Consider the following 18,785-nt stretch of genomic DNA (forward strand, 5'->3'; position numbering starts at 1 on the left):
GCCAGAACGATGAATGCGACTGACAAACAGCAACCAGACTCTGTGCATCCCACAAGCTCATTCAGTTAGCCAAGGTAGGCTTGAAAGGAAGACTCACCTGTGTTCTTCCAACCTACTGTCACTGTGAAGATCTAGTTACATTTATTCTTTTTAAGATTTATTTATTTATTTGACAGCGAGAAAGGGAACACAATCAGGGCAAGTGTGAGTGGGAGAAGCAGGCTCCCCAGTGAACAGGGAGCCTGATGCAGGGCTCCATCCCAGGACCCTGAAATCATGATCTGAGCTGAAATCAGATGCTTAATGACTGAGCCACCCAGGCACCTCAAGATCTAATTACATTTAGAGAGACAGAACATTTAGGCTCTCAATGGCTTATTTTTAAATCCCAATAGGACCGTATATCTAGACTCATACATGGGATTCATTCTAATCTCTACTCATGACTTCAGGTATTGATTCAAGTATATACAGATGAAATCTGCACATGTTGTAAACTGAACAGTAGTATTAATACCAGGAAGATGGAAACAAAATTTCAAAGAATCCTGATGAACTGTAAAATTATACTGTAAAAACAAGATAAATTTCAAGGGGCAAAAATATGACCAAGACAATTGTTTTGACCATGTATTTTATCAACTTACTACCAGCAAACAGGTTGTAAAAAAGAAAAGGGCTATGATCCCAAACCCAGGAAAGAGTCCCACAGGGCTAATCATGGGAATAGAATGCTAATTAAACTACAGATCCTGAATCTGGTAATTTATTCCAATTTTGAAAAAGAGGATGAGCATCTGGTTGTAGGTTAGAACGGTACATGTTTCAAATTCAGTAAAGGAACATAAACACCATACATCACAGAATATACAAAGGGTAGTAGAAATAGAGCACCTCTAAACTGATGGGTATTTCTTTCTTTCTTTCTTTCTTTCTTTCTTTCTTTCTTTCTTTTAGATTTATTTATTTATTTGAGAGAGAGAGCATGAGTGGGAGGGGCAGAGGGAGAGGGAGAGAGAATCTTAAGCAGACTCCCCACTGACCACAGAGCCCAATATGGAGCTCGATCCCATCACCCTGAGCCAAACCCAAGAGTCCAACACTTAACTGGCTGTGCCACCCAGGCATCCCTAAACAGATGAGTATTTCTGCTATAAAATATTTTTTCTACAAACATAATTAAACCACAACATGGAAAAACTAGGTTATTAAGATGTGGAAAAACTCCTTAAGATTTCCATTCTGCCTTCAACCAGTAAACAAATGATACAAGTATCTGCTTGAGTCCTCTTCCAGTCTTTTCTGCACTAAAATTGCATACTTTGTGTTTTAAGCATCTCTCTCCCTCTCTCCCTTATTCTTAGTTATACCTCTCCTTTCTTGTCTCCTGCCTATACTGTGGAAAGAAACATTTTCTCAATTCCCTTTATTCTCTCTTCCTGTTCAATCCTTTCACACCAGTAAAAACTCTATATAAATTTCAACTATGACTATCTGTCTTTACTTATTACTCATCTCAAGTTTCTCTTCCTATAGGAAACTCAAAAATTCTAAGTGGAGTACTTATCACTTACAGCTAAGAGGAAGAAAATTCAAATTCTAGATTTTCCTAGACCCACAATGTGTGGCTTGGCTGTGCCTTATACCTCTGCTTTGGTTAGCTGCTCTCGGAGCTTTTCTACTTCTTCCCGAAGATCCCGGATAATTCGTGCATTAGGATCCTCATTCACCACAGCATGGTTCACGATGTTCTTGGCTCGATCTGCATACCGCAGAGTTGAAAGGGTTTCATCATAGTTATCAGCTGCTGGACTGACAGTGGCCACCATGGCTGTCTTGCTGTTACCCCCAAGACTGTCCTAGATGAAGAAAGAAATTGAGTAGGATTTTTAAGTTGGAAGAAAACATAATAGAGGAAGTTGAAGTCAGACAGGGTGAGAGAACATACCAAGGTCAAACATATATTAAAGGGCAAAGCTAGGACTAAAACAGATATACTGACTCATGCCCCCTGCTCGCTCTTCTCTGCCAAGCTACTTTTCCGCAGAAGGGAGATCTGGTTTTTAAGAAAAGACAGGGAAATACAAGGAAGCCTACATTTATTTCAGTTTAATAACAATTGGTTCTAAGCAGTCTACTCAAAAAACAATGATTTCTTAAATTCCTAAAAATCTTCCTTAGAGAAACTAAGCAATCATGATATTTGTTATCTGATCAAAAAGTGATTACCAGGATGCCTGGGTGGCTCAGTTGGTTAAGCAGTTGCCTTTGGCTCAGGTCATGATCCCAACGTCCTGGGATCAAGTCCCACATCGGGCTCCTTGCTCAGCAGGGAGCCTGCTTCTCCCTCTGCCTCTGCCTGCCATTCTGTCTGCCTATGCTCGCTCTCTCTCTGATAAATAAATAAAATCTTTAAAAAAAAAAAAAGTGATTACCTACAATCTACTCCATGATACCATGTACTTCCTTAGAAAAAATGAACAATCGTGATATTATTTCTTATCTGATCAAAAAGTGATTACCTACAATCTACTTCATAATGCCATGTACTTGGAATCTCTGTGAAGCTTAAATAATGGCAGAGAAAGTGTTGCTGTTACAAGCTATCAAGTACCTTGCAAACTTTTTCAAACATAAGATATAATTATAGTCTTATAAAATAAAAGATATGTTGAAGGTACCTGATTTTATTCCCTCTGACAGCTTCAAAAACTAAAAAAACAGGCTTATCTTCTACACAACCATTTCTACAGTTCAGGCAAGGGGGCTAAAGAAAACACTCATTTTCATTATGCTAACACTGATCAGTCTGGTGAAACAGGCTTTAGAATGGGCGCCAACAAATTTGAAAAACTACTTCCACTTGAGAACATTAAAAAATAACTAAATATAACTCAGAATTACAAAACTAGAAATCAAGTCCACCCTGACTCTGCTTCACCACCCAAAGGCTGTATGTAATCCACCTGCCACAGGCAGCCTCTCAAACAGCCCCGGATGAGCCCTAATCCCTGGTATTACTACCTCAACAACCAGCCCCTTCCCTTCAGTGTAGGCAGGACATCTGATTTATCTCTAAGGAACAGAACAGAGCAGAAGTGATAGCATGTCACTTCTGAGATGAGATTCTAAAAAGATCATGGCTTCAGTTACAGGTATTTTCTCTTACTCTTGGGAAACTACTGTCAGGAGGTGAGGTGGCCCTATGAAGAGACCTCAGGAGTGAATTTAGAAACAGATCTGAAGCCTGACAACAACCACCTAGGTGAGCAGATCCAACCCCAGTCAAACCTTGTACTGACTACCCCGGTAACACTTTGACTGCAGCCACGTGAGAGACCCCCATGGGAACCACTTGGTTAGACCACACCCAGAATCCTGACCCATGGAAACTATGAGATAATAAATGGCTGTTGTTTCTAGCTGTTAAGTTTTAGAGGTAATCTGTTCCACAGCAATAGATAACTAATAATACACTAACATACCATCCCAAGATGAAAAGAATTAACCAAAAAAAGAGACTCAATACCCTCTTTCAGCAAGAGAATATAACTGAATTATAGATTCTCAAGATAGAGAAAAGACTCAAACAAGGCAATATGGGGAATCACAGGTTGTAAGAAAGCCAACTCTACCTTGGGCAGCATTAACAGATATAAAACTCTTACTTCTGAAGATACAAAGTTTTTCCGATATCAACATATCTAAAATTTGTCTGTGCAATCTATGACTTACACCATTTTGGGACAGACTTTACCTAGTCTCTTAGCGTTTTGTGAACTGGATTATTTTTCTGATTAAAAAAACCCCAGAGGTTTGTTCTAAACAAAAAAGGTCAAATACCCTGCCTAAAGATCCAGACCTAGTAAACCAACAATACTCTAATCCAGCGGTATTCCGCTTTCAAGTCCAATATGACTGCTACTCTCCCACAGCTACTCACAATTACACAGTAACCAAGTAACACTTGGCAATACAGAGAGCTCAGACCTGGGAAACAAGTAAAGTGGCCAGACAGCTTTCCAAGTTATTCTGTCTTACTGCCAGAGACCAAGTAATTCCCTAGGTAATGCTAACAGTTCAATACAATCACAGACAAATGTGTGTGTGTGATCGACAATGACAATCCACTAAAGAAAATTCAGTTTTCCATAGAAAACATAACTTCGTTATACTTCCAAAGGAAATATACTCTAACGCATGAAAAGGAAGGAAGCATAAGTAATTTGGGCTCTAGAAGGCAGAAGTAACTCCCGCCAAGTCTGCATGATGGCTTGCTTTCTTCTTTGCTTCCAGACACTGATCTCACACCATTAGTGCCCAGCTTTGGCAACTTCCAAAAGAATGTCAAGATGCACATGAATGAAATTCCAACGTTATATATAAAGATCACAGGAATGACATCTCCAATTACAGTTCAGTCACTCGCAACACCACGGGGGAGTGCTGCCTTTCAGGATCTACTGCATTCTGTTAGCCCACGTGAACAGCAAATACTACTGGGTAAAAGGGTATTTGAGACAGTAACGAACAAGGGGAAAAGGCATGGATACTGTGCTTCAACTTGTGCTGAGAAAAGGAAACCTGGCAAAGGACAAATACTTGATACTTTAAAAGCCCTTGTGCATGAGTAACAATATGCTTATATTCAAAAATGGCCCCATGCCATCAGCAAGAAGGAAACAGCAACAAAAGAACTGGCACTCATTCAAGGAGAAAGTATAAAGCTTCTTGTTACTCTTTAATTGTTTAATTAGGCAAATCAGATGAGCTTTGTTTCAAATGCAGCAACTGCAAATTAAATGGACACAGGAAAGAAACTGAATTTTGGAAGGCAGGATTTTTTAAAGCTGAAAGAACACTCTGAAGTCATCTAACGAAATTACTGCACTTTACAGATGAGAAATTGAGACCCAGGAAGACTGGCAGACTTAACCGAAGGTCATAAACGCTAGTTCAGAGCAGAGCTGAAAGTACTCCTTCACTCAGCTCTTCACAGAGTTTACCACCTAAAGGGTAACCCTGGTGAGCAAATACTATATAGTAAGAACTAGAGTAGGGATAAACACAGCATGGTCGTAGAAAACACAATGAGCAGAAAGCCTAACCTTGAAAGGTTAGGGACAACTTTCAGGGAAAGTGACATCTGAGACCTAAAGATATTGAATAAACATCATCCAGATAAAGGCTCGAGGGGAGGGAAGTAAGAGAAGAGATTGAAAAGAAGAGGAAGAAAGTTCCAAACAGAGTAAGAGTAAATTCCTAGAAGTTAGAGCACTCATCATTTAGCTAGAACTGATTATAGCAAGATCAAGATGAACCATTAGAAAGAGGGAGGGGTCAAATTACTGAAGGCCTAGTAAATTACAAATCGTCAAAGAATTTGGACTTTATCATAATGGCCTATAAGAGAGTTACTGAAGAGACTGAAGTTTAAAAAAGAGTATTAACTTTAAGATATGATAACTTACTATAAAAAAATGGGATGGAAAGCTTGAGGGAGATGTTTCAATCATCTAGGCAAGAGATGGAAGTCGCCTTCATTAGATAAGTGGCAGTAATAATGAAAAAAGGTGGATTAAGTCAAAAGATACTCATTATTTGAGCATTCATTACCAGAAATTATTTGATGTTAAGAGGTTCATATTTAGAAGGTTACCCTGAGAAGCAGAAAACCTCTTAATAAGAAATGGTTCTCCACCGACCACTTACCAAACGAGTAACCACTCCACTCACCAGGAGAAGAGCTAGAGAGAGTGAGAAGAGCATTCACATCCATCCCCCACCAAATCACCAAGGGCAGTCATTTTCTCTGACCCCAGATGTTGTAAATATCAAGAGCATAACACAATTATAATGCAAATACAATGCAAAAACACTTTTTTAAAAGAAACTGCAAACCTTATAAAGGATGAGCAATTTTATGAGTTCATTGATAGGCTGGAGTACACTAGAATCATACAAAATCGAACAAGGATCAGGGAGAGTTTGACTAATTTAGAATTAAAGGAGAGAGCAAAAGGAACATAAAAGCCACTTTAAAGGAGAATGATTTGTGTATCAATGGATTCCATTGGGAAAGTTATGCAGACATCAGAATAAGTTTTGTAAAAATGCCCCACTTGTGAAGGTATAATGTTTTTTAAGTAAAAAGTATGACAAAAATCAAGAAAACTTCATTTTTTTTTTTTTTTAAAGATTTTATTTATTTATTTGACAGACAGAGATCACAAGTAGGCAGAGAGGCAGGCAGAGAGAGAGGAGGAAGCAGGCTCCCTGCTGAGCAGAGAGCCCGATGCGGGACTCGATCCCAGGACTCTGAGATCATGACCTGAGCCGAAGGCAGCGGCTTAACCCACTGAGCCACCCAGGCGCCCAAGAAAACTTCATTTTTTAAGCCTAACAACACACAAGAGGTTACAATTACAGCTGTATTTTACCAAACAGAAGTTAAAGTGAGTTTTTAAAATGTTCAGTTTTTTTCCTCAGTTCAAGTATTTTCACAAGTTTCTATTAAAATTTGGTAAGAGTAAAGTGCTTCTCCTTCTAGTGAAAAATGACCTTTTGTAAGATGAACAATATATAGCCTAGGCAAGAGAAGATGGGAAGTGAGGTCAGTCCTGATTCCAATCTTGTTTCTGCGACCACTGTCAATTCTGTAAAATGGGAACACTACCATTTGCCTTCAGAGAAGTCAATGAGATCATGCACATGAAGCGCTTTGCGTGGTACTTGATTCTTCTGCCTCCAGCCTATGGAATGGATCCTCAAAAATTACCCAGGCAACTTCAAGCCTGTGAATTAATCTGATAAGAGATATTTCCTAGTGTTTGTTTAAATGGACTGAGGTAATAACACTGGAACAACAGAACAGTAAATATTACGTCTTTTCTTTTTCTTTTTTTTTTTTAAAGATTTTTATTTATTTATTTGACAAGTAGACAGAGAGGCAGGCAGAGAGAGAGAGAGGAAGGGAAGCAGGCTCCCCGCCAAGCAGAGAGCCCGATGTGGGACTCGATCCCAGGACCCTGAGATCATGACCTGAGCGGAAGGCAGCGGCTTAACCCACTGAGCCACCCAGGCGCCCAATATTATGTCTTTTCAATCAGGCACATGCAGGGAATAATCATGAATGATCGGGAAATGTTTCTGTGGGAAGTCTAAGGAAGAAATAAGTATCGTATCGAAATTCCTTCTGGAAATTAAGCAAATGAGATTTCAAAGTTAATTACTGATATGTGAAGACCAGCACAATTATTTCCTTGGTAGTGAAATGTTTTGTAATACCCCTTAAATCTAAGAGTTATCTACAAGTGGTTTTTAATTATCAAACTTTGCTAATTTATCTTTTTGTTTTAAATTTCTAATTTTTTTGCATTTTGGCCAAAGGAAGTACTCTACCTGATTTTCCACTGTGGCCAGTTTCACTTAATAAAGCATGCCCAGGGGTGCCTAGGTGGCTCAGTGGGTTAAAGCCTCTGCCTTTGGCTCAGGTCATGATCCCAGGGTCCTGGAATCGAGCCCCACATCAGGCTCTCTGCTCAGCAGGGAGCCTGCTTCCCTTCCCCTCTCTCTCTGCCTGCCTCTCTGCCTACTTGTGATCTCTGTCTGTCAAACAAATAAATAAAATCTTAAAAAAAAAAAAGAACTACCCTACAATCCAGAAATCCCATTCCTGGTATTTACCCCAAAATACAAAAACACTAATTCAAAGGGATATATGCACCCGTATGTATATAACAGCATTATTTATAATAGACAAATTACAAAAGCAGTCCAAGTATCCATCAACAGATGAATGGATAAAGAAGATGTGGTATATATACACAATGGAATATTATTCAATCATAAAAAGGAATGAAATCTTGCCATTTGCAAAGATGTGGATGGAGCTAGAGAGTACAATGCTAAGCAAAATTAGTCAGAGAAAGACAAACACCATATGATCTCATTCATATGCAGAATTTAAGAAACAAAACAAACAAGCAAAGGGGACCAAAAAAAGGGAAAGAGGGAGACCAATCAAGAAGCCAACTCTTAATCACAGAGAACAAACTCTGATGGCTCTGATGGTTCCTGGTTGGGGGGGGTGATGGGTGAAATAAGTGATGGGGATTAAGAGTTCACTAATGATGAGCACTGGGTGATATATGAAGTGCTGAATCACTGTATTATACACCTGAAATTAAATGTAACACTGTACATTTATACTGGAATTAAAATAAAATTTAGGAATAGCCAACAAAAAAAAAAGCTGTGTCCTCTGTTAAGTGAACCTGTGCTTAACTCATCTTTATATTCCATATATATGTGGTAGTATATTCACTACCACAGTGAGTAACAGGTGTTCAGTAAATTCTTGATTGATGAGAGAATAACTCATCACAATACAACACAGGGCTCATAAAATTATTTCTTCATTTAAAAAAATAGAAAAGAGAAAGAAGTATTAAGTAAAATATTTTGTTGCAGGTTGGCAACCCTATACAGAGTTAAACTGTCACTGGATTTTCTATCCTCTAGCTCCCAGTCCAATATCCAACTCACCACACCACTTCCATAAACTAAAGGGAAATTTGAAGACAAAGAGAGCTGAAAATAGCCTCTCTCTTCACCAAACTCCTATTACATGTCCTTACCATCTCTCTCATGGAATCACTGACTCTTGTTATAACATTTTGTGTACACAACTTATCTGCCCTACCAGACCCTGAGCAATTAGAGGGCAAGGAGGCTCCCACATTTCTTTACATTCTTGTCATAGCACTTTACAGCTTTTGTTCTTTCTCACTTCCATTTCTCCCAAACATACTAAATCAATTAACAAAACAAATGACTGTGTGCTCTATTCTGTATCCTTAAACAATATGAAGAAGCTAAAAGTAAATTAAAGTGATCATGAGTACTCTTGACGTTAATCAGAAAAACAAGGTCCAAAATGTCAGTCAAACAAAAGGAGTCTGTGAGAAAGACAGAGTAGTCCAGCTGAGTCTATAAGACAGTGGAAATCCTTTCCTATGACTCAATCACTATCAGATTAGCACGAGGTTCCTCTTTTACATCCCACAATCTCAAAGGTAACTGTGTTGTTCAGTGTGCCCCAAATCCCTTTGCTTCCAGGTTCTAGTGAATCAGGTACTTAATCTATTAAATCTATGATTATCCTGTGAGAGACTAATGATTTTAAATTTGAACATTGGTAAAAGAAATGAAACAGGAGGATTTACAGTCTACTCTTCCTTTCTACCAAGCACCAAGAGTAGGCCAGAAAGGGTAAAGGTGGGGAGCTTACTTTGAGCAGCCAAGTGAGAACTGAGTCACGATATGGAACAAATTTATTCTTGTTTTTGCCAGCACTCTGATCTGCTAGAGCTGAGATAACCAGACCGAGGGTTGTGAGGGACCTGCATGGTACAACAAACCAGAATAATCATAAAAAACTAAGAATATCAAATGTCACATTTTAGCACAAAAACTGAACATCAAGATGCCTTGTACCTGTATGAGAATAGTACTGTTGTCAGCATTTTGCTGCTCAGTTTAAAACACATAAATTTTAAAAGCTGATATCCTTCTAACACTACTGCAAGCAATAAAATGGCTTAGCTCAATTATTTTTTTCACTTCTGTAAGTAGCAACATAAGCTGTCAGCTTCTAGGTTAAGATAAAGACACAAACACCACATATCTTTAAGAAAAGAAGCCACAAATACAATACAATACATTAAAACTTAGTATAAGGCAAAAACCTTTGTATATATGTATGTGTGTATATGAGGTATCTATGTATAACATTATGTATCTACACACATATCATACATAATATCATTTATACATCTGTATATCACCATTCAATAATATAATAATAGCATAGCATTTGGATGACAATCTTCTATGATCTCCAGTTGGTTACTCTCAATATGCATCTTTCTGGATTCCCACCCACAAGGAGCTAGTAATTCAGCTTGAGGTAGAAAATATAACCATATGCAGGAGTCCGTATACAATGTATTATTTTCTAAAACCCTAGCTTCTTGGTGTAAATGACAGCAGTCATACAAGGGAAAGCCCAATGTGGCTAGGACATAATTTGATGTTGGTTCAGACAGTGACACCCAGGTTGAGATCAACATCCGGGCTGTGACAGACCATTACCTTGGTCCTCTTCTATAGGTCAAACCTGTGGTTCTCAGTTGGAAAGCCACTGTGCCGCCACAGGGAGATGCTGGCAAGGTCCATAGACCTGTTTGGGTTGTCACAACTGGGGGCGGGGGAAGAGAGGTGGCAGGTACTACCACCATCCATCTAGAGGGTAAGGACAGGGATCCCACTAAACATCTTACTAATACACAATAATAGTCCCTGGAACAAAGAATTAACTCAGCCCCAGATGACAATACAGCTGCTCTTGAGAAACCTCTGATTTGACTGTGCTCCTCAGCCCTACCACACATCTCAACAAAACATAAAATAGGCTCAGGCCCATAAAAAAAAAAGTGTGTATATATATCTATATATCTATAGATATATATACACACATCTATATATACATCTATATATACATATATATACATATATACACACTATATATTTATAAATACATATTTCACATACATATATAATATATCCAAAAAATTCTCCATTATTTATTCATTATAGCTTCAATCATTCCAGCTTCTTATTCTTTTAATAACCATAGAAGTTCCACCATTTGGCTCTTAAATCAGTAAAATAACAAAAGTAAGCTTCTGGAAAACTTACTTGTTGATGTTGCTCCCCTCCTTCAACCTGTCCCCTGCAGCCCCGGTTTTAGTTGCTCGCTCACTGCCAGCTAAATCAACCAAGCTCAGCTTGCCCACTTTCTCTCCAGATGTCTAGAAGACAAATCAACAAATACTAATAAACAGTTAAACAACATAGGAAGTCCTGCAACTTTACCAAATGAGTGTATTCTCTAAATCCTTTATTAAAACACTATTTACTGTTATGTCAAAATTAGCTTGTGCTGCTATATAACAGTGTAAGAAAGGGCACCTGGGTGGCTCGGTTGGTTAGGCATCTGACTCTTGGTTTCAGCTCAGATCATGATCTGGGGGTCCTGGGATCAAGCCCTAAGTCTGGCTTGCACTCGGTGGGGAGTCAGCTTGATTCCCTCTCCTTCACTGGCCCTCTCACTGCTCGCACACACACAGGCATGTACTCTCTCTCTCCCTCTCTCTCTAAAATAAATAAATAAATCTTTAAAAAAAAAATAGTATAAGAAAACTGTATAGTCTAGTAGCAGATATATATAAAATTATACCCAACTCTACTAATCTAGATAAGAGTGAAAGTTATCTCAGAATATAGCGCCCCCCAAAAGGGTATTCTTTGAAGGGAACCCAGTAAAATTTTCTTTTTTTTAAGATTTTATTCATTTATTTGATAGAGAGAAAGGAGGTACACAGAGAGAGAAGACTTCCTGCTGAGCAGAGAGCCTGACATGGGGCTCAGTTCCTGGACCCCGAGATCATGACCTGAGCTGAAGGCAGATGCTTAACTGACTGAGCCACCTAGGTGCTCCCCCATAAAGTTTTCATAGAGAATTATATAACTTATAAAATATAAAATTTAATATGATATGGAACTGCTTAAAGTATCAAAATATTTACCAATAGCCCTGAGAGAAAAATATTTCTGCAATTCTTACTGGTCTTAAAACAGTATTTTACATAATAGGATCTCTCAAAAACTCAACACTTTCTCACATTTTTCATATTATTTATATATAGTAACTCCTTTATTTCATAGTTTCAGGTATTAAATTTACATATTTCTCTAGTTATTATATAAATACACATATATATATGCTGACATTTTCCTTTATCAAAAATATTCCATAACATAACCACACACATGACAGATATTTTATACTTCCGCAACAATACAAGATATGTGGGAAAGCAATGCCTAAATGTACAGGCTGGTTCATTTCTTAAAACTTTTCTTTAATATACATATTTATATTTACTTCCATAAATAAACATGTTGCTAACAAAAGGATATTCAGCTTCCCAAATCAAAAGTATTTTTGGTTAAAAAAAAAAAAAAGCCTTCAGTATGTTTTTGTTTTATGCTGAAAAGGAAATAGAAAACAAAGAACTTGTTGTTACACTAATCTTGCTGTGATGGTAAAAAAGAAAAATATGCTTTCAGCAAATGAAAAATCTTGCCAAAATATAGCATTTTGCCAGCATGATTATTTTAGCTTCTGGTATTTGAAACTGATTTGCTGGGGGGTAGGCATCATAATAAAATACACAAATATTCACATAAAAATTAAGAGGAAAAATGAGAAGTTTTCAGCGCAGTAGAAGCATATACATCTCTGGCTCTGTTTACTCTTTATAAGCTTCAAAACCAAACACTCCAGAAGTCATTCTACAAATCTACTGATTTTATGATACAAGTCCCCAGTATAGTTTATTCCTTCTAATACTTAGCTGTTCAGTAAAAGGTAACATTTCCAAACAATATCTACTAAATCAGCTGGAGTTAACATTAGCTTATACAGCTAGCCATCCAGTTTAAAACTCAAAAAATGCTATGGTTTGAGGCTACGAGGTACAAGGCATGTTGAGCATGTCCCACCTTCCTTTAGTTGGACAGGGTGGAACTGAAAACTACATTTCTCTGACTTGCTTGCAGCCAGGGTTCAGGATGTGACTTGGGTTCTGCCAAGCAGATAGACTTGCTTCAGATTTGGAAAGCATTAGCAAAGTAGAGGTCATCCCCCTGGCCTGTTTTGGCTTTTTTCTGCTGGCAAGCAAGATCATGGAAATGGGAGGTTTTCTGCAAACGTCTCAGTTTACATTCTCCAGCTTCCCCTCACTATGAGGCAGCTTCACTAACTCCTGTGTCACAGACCACAGCTATCACGCAGGCCTGGAGCTCATAGCACTAGTGGTGGCCTCAGAAGCAGTATCATCCTTGGTGGATGAAATGTACATTGTTATTCCTAGACATTCAGTGTAGAATCCACTCTTCCTCAAGTGTTCTAACAACTCTGTAATCACCCAATCCTTCCATTAAATCCCTTTCTGTTTACCTACAGTGGCTTCTGTGTCTTGCTGAGTCCTAGCTAATACTCATGTCTGGCTAGGACTTTACATCACCTAACACCTAAAGGGAATGGAATAGGATAAATCATGATCCACTTTAGAAATATAAAAAAAAAAAAAAAAAAAAAAAAAGGTCAAGCGTGTGAATACCTACCCCAGACTTCACATCATATAAAGTATGTGTAAGGGTGATTTTGAAGACTGCATGGGATCGACTGCTCTCCTCATTCATGTTGGTAGCCGCAACTGTACGAGATTTGTTACCCTCAGACATCAAAGACTCAATATCCTAAGTAGAAACAAGTCACAGACACACATTTCATTACCTGTCAAACAAACATCAAAACTCTGCTATCCTATGAAATGAATTACAAGTTTCACTACTCAAGTCAACTACATTTGGAGTTTACACGTTTACACTTTATTTCTCAATGAACATTAAGCTGCACTGAATATAATAGCCAATACTGTCTCTGAAAACTCAAACAAAACATTTACTTTCTATAGGTGCTGAATAAACTTAGAAAAGTTTAGAAGCCACATGTGGAGACCCCTAAGATGGCCAAATATATCATGCCAAACCTCATCTAATCTAGAAATTTTGAAAAATTTAGTTTCTTTAATAACACAAGCAATAGGAGACAAGTATTAAATCAAATTATATGAATAAGCAATAAACAAAAATAACTGCAACCCCTTCATGTAAGCATAACATTGTGTCACCACATTAGTGTGTATTATACCAGATCTGTTTTTGAAAACAGAGTATCAAGGAACTAAATTCCTGCACAGATTTACTACTTCATTGCCATTCTACTAAAAAGGAGATAGCATACCTTATGACCCACCAATTGCACTACTGGGTATTTACCCCAAAGATACAAATGTAGTGGTCCAAAGGGGCACGTGCACCCCAGTGTTTATAGCAGCAATGTCCACAATAGCCAAACTATGGAAAGGACCTAGATGTCCATCAACAGATGAATGGATAAAGAAGATGTGATTAATACACACACACACACACACACACACACACACACACACACACACACAGGAATATTATACAGCCATCAAAAATGAAATCTTGCCTTTTGCAATAATATGGATGGAACTAGAGGGTATTATGATAAGTGAAGGAAGTCAATCAGAGAAAGACGATTATTATATGATCTCATCGATATGAGGAATTTGAGAAACAAGACAAAGGATCATAGGAGAAACGAGGGAAAAATGAAATAAGAAGAAACCAGAGAGGAAAACAAAGCATAAGAGACTCTTAATCTCAGGAAACAAACTGAGGATTGCTGGAGTAGAGTGGGGGGAGGGATGGGGTGGCTGAGTGATGGGACACTGGGGAGGGCATGTGCTATGGTGAACACTGTGAATTGTGTAAGACTGATGATTCACAGATGTGTACCCCTGAAACAAATAATATATTATATGTTAATTTAAAAAGAAAAAGAAAAAAAGGAGATAGCATGATGCACTTAAAAGATCATGGGATGGGATCTCCATTTTTTTAAATGTCAGAAGTTCTAAAAATGGTTACTTAACCAAACTGAATTTTAGTTTCATAAGTAATAATACAGAGCTATAATATAATCTACCTTACAAGGATTTTAATGAGGAATAAGAAAGATGGTATGTATTGAAGAGTTGACTACTTGTCTCCTCTTACCCTGTCTCATTTTCTTTCTAGTAAAGGAACCCAAAGCTGAGCACCTTACCTTACAGTGGAACTGAGACTACATTTCCCAGATGCTGTAGCTCAGTCTGGCCATAGGATTAAGTTTTAGCAAATGAAACACAAAGTCATTTGGGAATTCTCCTTAAAGGGAGTAGGCATGCTCTCACATCTTGGTTCTAAGAGCTAAGATCTTGAACTATGAGAATAAGGGCATTACCACAGAGCCCTATGTGGAGAGCTGGAAGGAATCTAGGTCCCCAAAAGCATCTTTGGAACCACTATATCAGCCCTCTGCCCATTCATTCTTTCATTCACTCATTTGTTCACTTAAATATATATGAAAGTCACCTACTACATAACTGGTACATTTTGAATTCTGAGAGTAAATAAGGAACAAAACAGATGACAATTCAAAGGACTTAAATTCTATTATATTTTCCTGTTATTTGCAGCCAACACAATCCTGACACACATATATGAAAAACTTTGAAAATCATAATTTTCTATTTTGCTGTATCAATGAAAAATAATAATGTTTATGAAAAAAATTCAATATGATAAATAAAAAGCCTCAAAGTAGAAACATTAACTACATGGGACACCTGGGTGGCTCAGTGGGTTAAAACCTCTGCCTTCGGCTCAGGTCATGATCCCAGGGTCCTGGGATCAAGCCCTGCATCGGGCTCTCTGCTCAGCGGGGAGCCTGCTTCCCCTTCTCTCTCTGCCTGCCTCTCTGCCTACTTGTGATCTCTGTCTGTCAAATAAATAAATAAAATCTTAAAAAAAAAAATTTAACTACGAAGAGAAGTTTAAGCAGACACCAAAATAGAAAAACCAACACAAAAAGTAAAATCTACAATATTTTAGATCCATTCCAAATTCATTTTAGATCTATTAAATCTGACAATCCTGAGACTTAATGTAAAAGCTTCACCTTACTTAGCCTACACTTACTTACTGGCCCCCAATCTGTTGCCTCATGCATAAGCTGTTTTGAGCCTTTTAATTTTTTAAACAAGCAGGATGTCTCTTTACACTTTCCAATCTCCTCTGAGCCTTCAAATACATCTGATCTCTCCCCAATGTTGTATATATAAGTTCTCAAATGATCATTATCAAAATAACGATACCTACTAATATTTATATCAAACCCTAGCATTCTCAAAGACTTTTCACATTATCTCATTCGATCTCCACCAGGAAATCTTCCTAGACACCACCCTCCCCAGACATCCACATGTCCATTTAAGTTAGGCACCCACTCCTCAAAACTACCATGAATCCTAATCATGCATTTCTCACTGCTCTTAAAAATCATGTTGTTTTAGAACGCCTTTATAATAACATCTATAAGCATCTTGAGGAAATGGACCATCTCATTCACTTTTTATATCTTCAGCACGTGGCACAAAGTCTGGCACATGACAAGTGTTCAATACATGTTTATCAAATGAAGTACCTAAAATTTACTAAGTGAAGTACTGTGGACCAAATGGTAGAAAAGATTAATGAACAAAAAAAACAAATGGACCTACCTCACAAGATAGTCAAGAAAATAAAACTAATTTCCATTTTAAAAATGAGGACAAAGAGGATTAGTGAGGTAGGTGATCTGAGTCATACAAGAGTCACATACAAGAGGATTAAGTATCACCAGATCAACATTCTCTGACTCTTAAATCAATGTACATTACATCACAGCATCTCACTCCACCCCATTTTCCTATCTCGCAAAGGCTGACGGATCCACACAAAGAAGAACTAAGTTTGAAAATGAAGAGAATAAAAGGCCAATGAGTGATCCTCTCAAATTAGAAACAGACTTTGAATTCCAAATACCCAATTCATGTTTTATTTAATGAAATCATAGGCAACTTCATTATCTTATGCACTACTAGGGAAGAAAAATGCTGCTGTATATTATTTTAAGATGAAATTTTAAGGATTATCACAATTTTAGAGCTTATAAGAAAGTAAAAGTGTATTTCACAATAGATGAATAGGGATGCTTTGCAAATGTGTACACTCTCTCTCAAAATTAAACTGTCCTAATAGCCATATATGGCTTTTTAAGAAAGATCTTTGCAAAAAGTAGCTTAATAAGTAATGCTACTGTTAACTTTTTTTATTTCAAGAAAAATAATCATCACAAATTAAACAAGAAATAATCTGCTACAGTGAATTTCAGCAGTGTATAGAAAGGAGGTCATTACCTTGTAGCTTGTGACAGCCAGTTTGGAAAGTCCATCGACATAGGGTCCCAAAACATTGTGCTCTCTGACTTTTAATGTTTGACGACTTCTGCCATTAAAAAAGAAAGAAAGAATTTTAAAATAATAACCTGCTTTTAAAATGATTCAATTGTGCTCCATAAAAATATACACTGAATTCAACAAAGATCCCAGGTAAAGAGAACCAACTTACTTGATCTAAGAAGAATATAAACCAAAATTTAAAATCTTGACTGGTAAGAAAAACTTCATAATGTGGTAAAATATCACATCACTCAAAAGGGTACACTGTGGGATGTCTATTTACTACCACAAAGAATGCGGACTCTAAATACAAACATCTACTTGTCATTTCACAGAATGTGGTACAAAGAACAGAAATTCAATAAATGTTAACTGTGCAAGAAAGAAAACTCAAGACCAATCTGAATCATGAATAAAGACAAAAAACAGACTGAATTTAATAATGACTTAAAAATATAACATTAGGCTGATCCCAGGGCTACTGGGTTGTTTAAATATGGGATAAAGATTCATTTACCACACTAGAATAATAGATTAAGTAGATGGGGTAAAAAAACACACACACACACACATTATCATTTCAATAAGTGCAGTGAAAAGGATTCAACAAATTTACTTACTCATGATTAAAAAACAAATAGATACCACTTACAAAGAAGGAACTAATAAACTCAGTGAGGGGCACCTGCCAAAAACCTAAGGCATTACAGCATACTTAATTGTATCAACCAAAAAACATTAAGAATATTCCTTGTTGATTATATGGTAAATGAATTCTATCTCAAAAAAGCTCTGTAAAAAATATAAAAATTACAATTAAAAAAAAGAATATTTGTTGACAGTGAGATTGCAAGTGATTCTTATTTATGAACTTATTTTCTAATGATTTGAAATCCTCTACTACCCTAGGATCAGCTACCAAAAACTTCACCTATTACTATAAAACTGTACATGAAATAAATATAGAACAAATTTTGACATAAGTCCGATTTCAGGACATACTATATCATAGCCTTTTCCTTTCATTTTTCCTATTCTCTTAAAAAGATACTGAATTCATAAAATCAGTACTTGATATAAAAAACTAAGTTCTCTTGGGGCACCTGGGTGGCTCAGTCGATTAAGCATCTAACTCCTGATTTCGGCTCAGGTCATGATCTCAAGGTTGTGAGATTAAGCCCCACGTTGGGGCTACAATTTATTAAATAAATTAATAAATAAGTCTTAAAAAACCCCAAAAAACTAAGTTTTCTCAGATAGTCTCCCTAAGAAGGGATTGCCCTTAGAGCTTTTAATCCATTCACTTCAACTCTTCGGAAACAATGCAAAAGTCCTCAACAAACTTGCATGGTGGAGGCAGCAGTAGCAGCTAGCCACCATGGTGCACTTACTAAGTAAATGTTCTAAGACCTCAGGCATATCCCAGCCAATCTCCACAGCAGCCCTTTGTGATATTATGTAACGGTATTATCCCCTCAGTACAAATGAGGCCTAGAAAACATAAGAAACTTGCTCAACAGGTACCAATTAGAGGACCTGGATGCAGAGCCACATGAAGCCCAAGCTCATGCTGTTAATTACTAACAATACACAAGACAAACATAAGAAGTTACTGAAGACTCCAACCACATTGTAGATAAAGTTCAAGTGATTCCACACAAGCACCGTGGAATACAAAACAGGGGGATGAAGTCCACTAAGCATTTCTAGCTGGGATCTCAAGGAAAGGGATGCTCCTCACAG

General features: G+C 37.3%; 1 protein-coding gene across 4 annotated transcripts in view; it reads right to left on the bottom strand.

Annotated features, from left to right (window-relative positions):
- Positions 1–18,785, bottom strand: part of KIF13B (kinesin family member 13B) — a 201,816-nt gene that overhangs the window by 107,691 nt on the left and 75,340 nt on the right. For all 4 annotated transcript variants that reach the window (XM_045078378.1, XM_045078379.1, XM_045078381.1 and 1 more), the window contains exons 7-11: positions 17,001–17,088; positions 13,255–13,389; positions 10,762–10,874; positions 9,293–9,404; positions 1,647–1,859 (exon numbers count right to left, since the gene is read on the bottom strand). In XM_045078378.1, coding sequence (XP_044934313.1) covers positions 1,647–1,859; positions 9,293–9,404; positions 10,762–10,874; positions 13,255–13,389; positions 17,001–17,088 — 661 coding nt within the window. The remainder of the gene's footprint in view (positions 1–1,646; positions 1,860–9,292; positions 9,405–10,761; positions 10,875–13,254; positions 13,390–17,000; positions 17,089–18,785) is intronic.

Source organism: Mustela putorius, unplaced genomic scaffold (genome assembly GCF_011764305.1).
Source record: "Mustela putorius furo isolate JIRA1106 unplaced genomic scaffold, ASM1176430v1.1 tig00000242_pilon_pilon_pilon, whole genome shotgun sequence".
In the NCBI taxonomy this organism is placed as follows: domain Eukaryota; kingdom Metazoa; phylum Chordata; class Mammalia; order Carnivora; family Mustelidae; genus Mustela; species Mustela putorius.